We start from the raw sequence: 7,929 nt of genomic DNA, 5'->3' as shown, positions 1-7,929 counted from the left end.
GTGAACGTTCACACAAAAAGATCGGATTTTTTCAAAAAATCGGAACTGAGCATTAAGACCTGCAGTGTGAACGTAGCCTAAAAGAACCAAAAAGCTAATATCAAAACACTAGCTGAAAGCTACATATCAAAAGGCTAAAAGTATCAAAAAAGGCCAGCAAAAAAAGCAAAGGTAAAATAAGAGCAACTCAGCAGACTCAGATTTTAAAGAGATGTCTTTTGTGAAGGAATATATTAATATTGATTTTTCTACAGGGAAGTTGCTGGTAAATAAAGGCAGACAATCGGAATCTTTTCACATCATCAAACAGCCGACTTCATGTCTTGTCTATAAGTTATAAAGATAGGATAAGTTTCTGAGAGATCTGCTTGTCATAGTAAACTTATGTATAAATACATTTTGCACAAAAGAAGCTTTTAAATAGATGCCATTTGTTGCTCGGCTCTGAAGGATAATAAAACCATCCGAATGAACAAGACGTCCTTCACAGACTGAAAAGAGGCGACTTTTAAAAGCTCTTCCAAATCACGCCGCAGATACATTTTATTTATTTATAAAGACAATGATGCACGTACCGCGCACCTTCTGCATTATTGTTAAAGTGTGATGTTGTTTACTCAAATGAGATGCAAAACTAAAAAGCTGCATCCCAAACAGGATGCTGTAACCACAGAAACGGAACAAAACAAAGACACCTGTCCCAGTTTGTCGACTTGCAAATCAAAGCATCTCAGAACGAAAAGCTGACATGTTGAGGCTGATGTTGTGTGTTTGTAGTTCAACTAACCTCAGAAACTTCCTGAGATTCTACAAGAGTCAGGGAAAAGTACCTATTCATGTAAAACCCAAGTTACACAAGATGCACATTTTGGACAATAAACACTTTTTGTGTTATTTCTCTATGATTTCATAATGGTAATTAAAACAAACAGCTTTTCCTCTTAAAAATAGTTGAAATGCTTTAAAGTGGGGTTCTATGGAAAGGTTATAAACAGTAAATATCTTACCTGTTCTAGATAGTGGTGATGAAAAAAATAGCTAGATGAATTAAAACAATGGTTCCCAACCTTTTTAGACTTGTGTACCCCCTGAGCCATTTTGTCGTACCACTAGTGCTCCCTCTGTCAAAGGTAATGATGATTCTCCAAAACTATAATGTACAACAGCTGAAAATTGTTTATTTAACCCCCTAGAATATTTAATTCTCAGGTATTTTATTCTTTTCAAAACAAATTAAACATAAAGATAAAAATGTTGCCTTGAAAGTGAATAATTAAATAAATAAACCAGGTAAAAGCAGGTGCAGGAAACAGCAGCGTCCAAAATACATCAAATACCCCAAATGAGCAAATTCCACGAGTCTGCATTTTACACAGGATTTCATTTTGTGTCAATTTTGTGACTCTGTTTGCATTTTCCGCATTGTGGAAATCATAGGGCCCTACATATCTCAGTCCTATTTTTATTTTCTCTTTACACACCTGGGAAATTTTTACCCGTACCCCCTGTAATATGCTCATGTACCCCTGGTTGGGAATCACTGAATTAAAATAATTAAAGCACATCTCTACTATATACAGTGGGGAAAATAAGTATTTAGTCAGTCACCAATTGTGCAAGTTCTCCCACTTTAAAAGATGAGAGAGGCCTGTAATTGGCATCATAGGTAGACCTCAACTATGAGAGACAAAATGTGAAAAAAATTTGAGAAAATCATTTTGTCTGACTTTTAAAGAATTTTTTTTGCAAATAATGGTGGAAAATAAGTATTTGGTCAATAACAAAAGTTCATCTCAATACTTTGTTGTATATCCTTTGTTGGCAATGACAGAGGTCAAACGTTTTCTGTAAGTCTTCACAAGGTTGGCACACACTGTTGCTGGTATGTTGGCCCATTCCTCCATGCAGATCTCCTCTAGAGCAGTGATGTTTTGGGGCTGTCGGCGGGCAACACGGACTTTCAACTCCCTCCAAAGGTTTTCGATGGGGTTGAGATCGGGAGACTGGCTAGGCCACTCCAGGACTTTGAAATGTTTCTTACGAAGCCACTCCTTTGTTGCCCTGGCAGTGTGCTTGGGATCATTGTCATGCTGAAAGACCCAGCCACGTTTCATCTTCATTGCCCTTGCTGATGGAAGGAGGTTTGCACCCAAAATCTCACAATACATGGCCCCATTCATTCTTTCATGTACACGGACCAGTCGTCCTGGTCCCTTTGCAGAGAAACAGCCCCAAAGCATGATGTTGCCACCCCCATGCTTCACAGTTGGTATGGTGTTCTTTGGATGCAACTCTGCATTCACTTTCCTCCAAACACGACGAGTTGTGTTTTTACCAAATAGTTCTACTTTGGTTTCATCTGACCATATGACATTCTCCCAATACTCTTCTGGAACATCCAAATGCTCTCTAGCAAACTTCAGACGTGCCTGGATATGGACTGGCTTAAGCAGGGGGACACGTCTGGCACTGCAAGATCTGAGTCCCTGGCGTCGTAGTGTGTTGCTGATGGTAGCCTTTGTAACATTGGTCCCAGCTTTCTGCAGGTCATTCACTAGATCCCCCCTTGTGGTTCTGGGATTTTTCCTCACCGTTCTTGTGATCATTTTGACCCCACGGGCTGAGATCTTGCGTGGAGCCCCAGATCGAGGGAGATTAGTAGTGGTCTTGTATGTCTTCCATTTTCTGATTATCGCTCCCACAGTAGATTTCTTCACACCAAGCTGCTTGCCTATTGCAGATTCAGTCTTCCCAGCCTGGTGCAGGTCTACAATTCGGTTTCTGGTGTCCTCCGACAGCTCTTTCGTCTTCACCATAGTGGAGTTTGGAGTGTGACTGTTTGAGGTTGTGGGCAGGTGTCTTTTATACTGTTAACGACTTTAAACAGGTGCCATTAATACAGGTAATGAGTGGGGGAAAGAGGAGCCTCTTAAAAAAGAAGTTACAGGTCTGTGACAGCCAGAAATCTTGCTTGTTTGTAGGTGACCAAATACTTATTTTCCACCATTATTTGCAAAAAAATTCTTTAAAAGTCAGACAAAAAGATTTTCTCAATTTTTTTTTTCACATTTTGTCTCTCATAGTTGAGGTCTACCTATGATGTCAATTACAGGCCTCTCTCATCTTTTTAAGTGGGAGAACTTGCACAATTGGTGACTGACTAAATACTTATTTTCCCCACTGTACCTCCACTTATTGAAACTGAGATCATTTAAAATTTTATCTACAACAGGTACGATATTGATTTTTTATAAGCTTTTCCCAGAACTCCACTTGGAAATATCTGAAAAATTCCTTTAAACACAATTTGTAAAAGTCAAAGTTTTAAACCTGAGATCTGATGTTCGGGTTGAGATCAAACAATCGAAGTAAATTTTCAACATTTTTGACAAATTTTGGAGAAACCTTGTTGCATTCGGTCCTTACGTTTTCCTTTCTTTTGATTTGTTCTCTTGATTGCTGATTTTAACTTATGCCACTTCACTCCAGATGTAGCACTTACAGGTGAGGAGGAACTTTTGGATTTGTACATCATAATGCACATCCCGAGCCTCGGTGATGACTCACTCACAGTTTGCAGTGCCTCGCTTTACGTCAGTATTTCCTGTTAGAATAAATCACACGCAGCACTGCTACCCTTCATAGCTCCACTGGCTGCAGGGAAGAAACAGGTTGCACGTCAAAAACTATTTCGGCGACAGAGGAGGTGCTCGGAGTCACACATTCCAAACTTAAAGGCCAAAACTCTGAACAACATGCTGGAGCATTTGCTGATAACAGCAGCTAATTACACACATTAGCAGCGTCTTGGTCAGGAGCCAGATCAGTTCTCTCTCAGCCTCACGATTACCGGAAATTAAAGCGCCGATATGTAAAACCCTGAAATTGACTGCAGTCATTAAATATTCATCAGCACATGCACATTTGCACCAGCCAGAGAAGACGGAGCTTCTCAACAGACTACCAGAATACTAAAAACCCTCCTCTCTTCCCCTCGCAGCGTTCACATCACGCATGGGAGACAAAAAAAAAAACAAAGCAAATTCACAACAGAATGTGTCAGGAAAGAACAAGTGGCGTCTTGTTATTCGCTGTGGAGGAGAGACTGGTCACCGACAGTGTTCATGCATCAGTGAAGCTAATTTACACGTCCACACTGCTAAAACAAGCGGCACTCTGCTTGATGAGCTCGATACTGTAATTAAAACTTAATCAGGAAACATAGGTCATGTTAGAATTCCTTTCAGAGCTCTCCTCACGTACAAAGCTTTTAATCACCGGGCTCAATCGCGTCCTTAATTCCTTGCTTGTATTCTATGGTAAAAGAGCACTCAGCTCCCGTGGGTGCAGGATTAACTTCAGGTTTAGTGTTTTGGAACCCTGAATAACGCACTGAGGTCGCACCCAGCAGGGTCACGTTCTGTGAAATCAAACCCTCCAGGTTGATGTTTTTGGCGCAGAACTACTAGAATTGGGGGTAAAACGTTACTTTTTTTAATAGAACCTATAATTAGGCTCAGGTGACCTTGAAGCCTGGTCATTTTACTGTTGAATTTATTTCCTCTTTGTTCTTTCTCTTTCACTGCAGCAGTCTGTGGCTCCAAGGAGGTTTCCAGCCGAAATTTACCAACCTGCAGTGAATTAAGCATGTTTGCTGCCCTTCTTGGATGTATTACTGCCTCTCATTGCTGCCAAGAGCTAAAAAAGACACAATTATGAAGGTTTCTACACCAACTTGTTTTATTTGCTCACATAAGATTAAATTTAAATTCAAGCCTGCACAAAGGGAGGTAAATACTTGTCTATGCATCGACTCAAATAGGTCTAAATCAATAGAAAGAGAAACAAATTTGTCTAATCAAAGACCCAAAGATTGTATCGACACGTGGTTCAGTAATCTGCTGTTAGGAGGATCCGATCGACTCACCGTGTACCATCAGCTTTCCAGCTGACTTTGTAAGGATTCTGCTCGAGAAATCGAAGATTCTGTCTGTCCATGGACACGGGCTGTGCCCCGGGAAATCCAGACCTGTAACAACAATGACATCACTTTTTTTTGTTCCCATGCTCAGTTCTTAACACTGCTGGCCAGAGTTGTAAAGTACAAATACTTTGTTACTGTACTTAATTAGAAATTTTGGTTATCAGTACTTTACTTGAGTAATTATTTTTCAGCCTACTTTTTACTTTTACTCCGTACATTTTTACATAGTTATCTGTACTTTCTACTCCTTACATTTTTAAAAAAAAGGTAAGCGTCATTTCTCCTATTTTGTTTAGGCTTAGTGTTAAAAAAAATACTATCCTAAAAATTGTGCATCCTGAATAGAGTTAATTTAATTGTAGCTGGATGAGAAGTATAAATGTATACCATTCTGATACTGTATTAATTTTTACACAATCCATCACAGCTGCATGTTTTTAAAAAATATATATTTTTTTTTGGAGAGGTCACCTCCCAATGAATGTATTTTGGAACATCTAACCACTCATATTTACTCAGTACTTTTACTTATAAGACTTAAGTATGTTTTATGGCAGAAAATTACTTATGCATTTTTTTGTACTTAAGTATTTAAGTACAAAAAAACTCAGATACTTTAAGACTTTTACTTCTTAGGAGACTTTTTTACCAAATTAATTTTATGATACTTGTACTTTTACTCAAGTGTCACTACTGTCTGTGTTTTATTACTGAAGTAAATGTTTAACAAATCATGTCTAACAACTAGTTGATGTTCCTTTTAATTTCCTCAGTTGAATGTGACGGGTTATAATTGGGTTCTAAATACTCAACACCCCCCAAAATAGTATATTTCGGTAACGCTTTCTTTTACAGTACCCTTATTACCATGTAATTACATGGTAATTAGGGTACAAAAGAAAAATTGCTGTTAGTAAAACTACTTTTATTGGGTAACTACAATCAAATTACTAATCAATAGTAACTCAACAATATATTTATAACAAAAAGAATGTAACTAAATTTTGGGGTTAGTGGTTAATTGCAATAAAATGTAACTTTAAAACTGTCCAAATGACCTACTACTTATTTAGTTGTTACATAGTGAATTGTAATACATTACCAGGTAAGTGCTACATTACTGCAGACAATTAATTACATAGAAAAATTGTACCCTAATTACCACGTGGTAAAAAGGTAGTAATTACATTCAATTACTTTTTTATTACCTTGTAATTACATGGTAATAAGGGTACCGTAAAAGAAAGCGTTACCTATATTTCTAGATAATGCTTCACAGGTTATAATTTTTTGATTTTAATGCACAACCAAATGTAAAACAAACATAAAAGTCAAGTCTTTGTATTTGCTGTGATAAAACACTGCAGTGGAGCTGAATCTCTGCACTTTCTGTGGAAAGAAGGAAAAAAGCAGCAGCAGCAGCATTTTTCTAGAAAACCTAAAGGAAAAATCTATTTCTGACTTTACCACCTGTCTGAAAGTGTGAAGCTCTTTAAAAAGATAGTTGAGACAGATGAGTCACTCCCAGCACAGCACACCTACATACATCCTTATACACAAATCCCGACGGGCGTAAGGAGGGCAATTAAGGAGCGCCTTACTTGTCCCACTCGGCCATCTCCTGACACCTCCTTTGGACATCTCCCAGCTTGGGTTGGCTGGTGACCTGTGTGACCCCTTTCACTGAGATGCCTTCAAGAAACACTGCACCCTGGGAGGAAAAAAAGAAGAAAAATAAGGTTGGGCTTCAATCACAATTGAAGAAGCATTCATATCCTCCTACATGCAGTGATCCAAACAGCTGTTTCTTTGCTTTGTAAATCCCTGTGTGCAGAGACAACAGGCTGAAATATTAAAAAATCCTGCCTTTCTTTCTACTTTAAAGAAATTCACACATTAAATATTTAAAGAATCTGCCTTATTAAACTTGTTGCTCCTGCATTAACTCAATGGAAACTTTGCTCCATGGTCTCTTTAGCCTTTCAGACGTTTCCCCCTTGAGCTCTGTTCAAGACTTCGTGACACGTTCTCATCTGAAGTTTTCTCCTAATCTCACGTCTTTTTTCTGACTCGACCTTTTCGCTCCCGTTCTGAGCAGATAAAACCTGCAAACTGCTACTTATATTACAGTAAATGCTGGTTTGAACAGAAACGGATGACACATTGAGTTTTGTTAGACCGGATTGTAAAGTTTGAGCAAAGAGTTGGAAGCTGAAACATTTAAACCTGGCTGAATCAAACGCATCTCTTTTGGAAAATTAAAAGAAGCAAAACAAAGGATTACGTGCATTAATTAGCAGGGCAGCAGATTAACCTCATTAATCTCAGGGCACGTTCAGGCCATTATACCTCATAATCAGGTCATTTGAGTTTGTGCCCATGATGTTTGCAGATTTCACTCAGTTTTTGAAGTTTTTAATACTATATTCATTATAAAGGCTAGGACTGAGAATGAAATATTCATGCAGCACAAAGTACAGATGATATGTTAGGAAACTGTTCTTTTAAAAATCAGTTTTTGCTTATTTAGTTCTCTTCTCCAGCACATAGATTTATGTAAAGGAAAAAACACATTAAATTTGAAAATTCAAACATAACCGTAAATCTTGACCAAAAACTGCTAAATTTTTACTTATTAATTTGGATCAAAATTAGGCATAAAAATAATATATTTGATTAAAACAGACGCCGGAGTGAAACTGCTGAAATTATCAACATTAGTTAATTTGACTATTACAAAAATAAAAATTTGTCTCATAAAAAAAATCTAATTTTCTAACTCAGGAGGACATTTTATTAACATTTAGTCATCTACGTAAAACATCAATATGAACCTGCTCATGTGCATATAAATGATATACACTCACCGGCCACTTTATTAGGTACACCTGTCCAACTGCTCGTTAACACTTAATTTCTAATCAGCCAATCACATGGCGGCAACT

General features: G+C 37.8%; 1 protein-coding gene across 1 annotated transcript in view; it reads right to left on the bottom strand.

Annotated features, from left to right (window-relative positions):
* The window catches only part of rngtt (RNA guanylyltransferase and 5'-phosphatase), a 105,976-nt gene that overhangs the window by 85,956 nt on the left and 12,091 nt on the right, over positions 1-7,929 (bottom strand). The window contains exons 7-8 of the mRNA XM_014019989.1: positions 6,586-6,695; positions 4,928-5,029 (exon numbers count right to left, since the gene is read on the bottom strand). Coding sequence (XP_013875443.1) covers positions 4,928-5,029; positions 6,586-6,695 — 212 coding nt within the window. The remainder of the gene's footprint in view (positions 1-4,927; positions 5,030-6,585; positions 6,696-7,929) is intronic.

The sequence above is a fragment of the Austrofundulus limnaeus genome, unplaced genomic scaffold (genome assembly GCF_001266775.1).
Source record: "Austrofundulus limnaeus strain Quisiro unplaced genomic scaffold, Austrofundulus_limnaeus-1.0 Scaffold237, whole genome shotgun sequence".
In the NCBI taxonomy this organism is placed as follows: Eukaryota; Metazoa; Chordata; class Actinopteri; order Cyprinodontiformes; family Rivulidae; genus Austrofundulus; species Austrofundulus limnaeus.
Note: the sequence above shows the minus strand (reverse complement) of the source record. Positions and strands in the feature narration are given on the sequence as shown.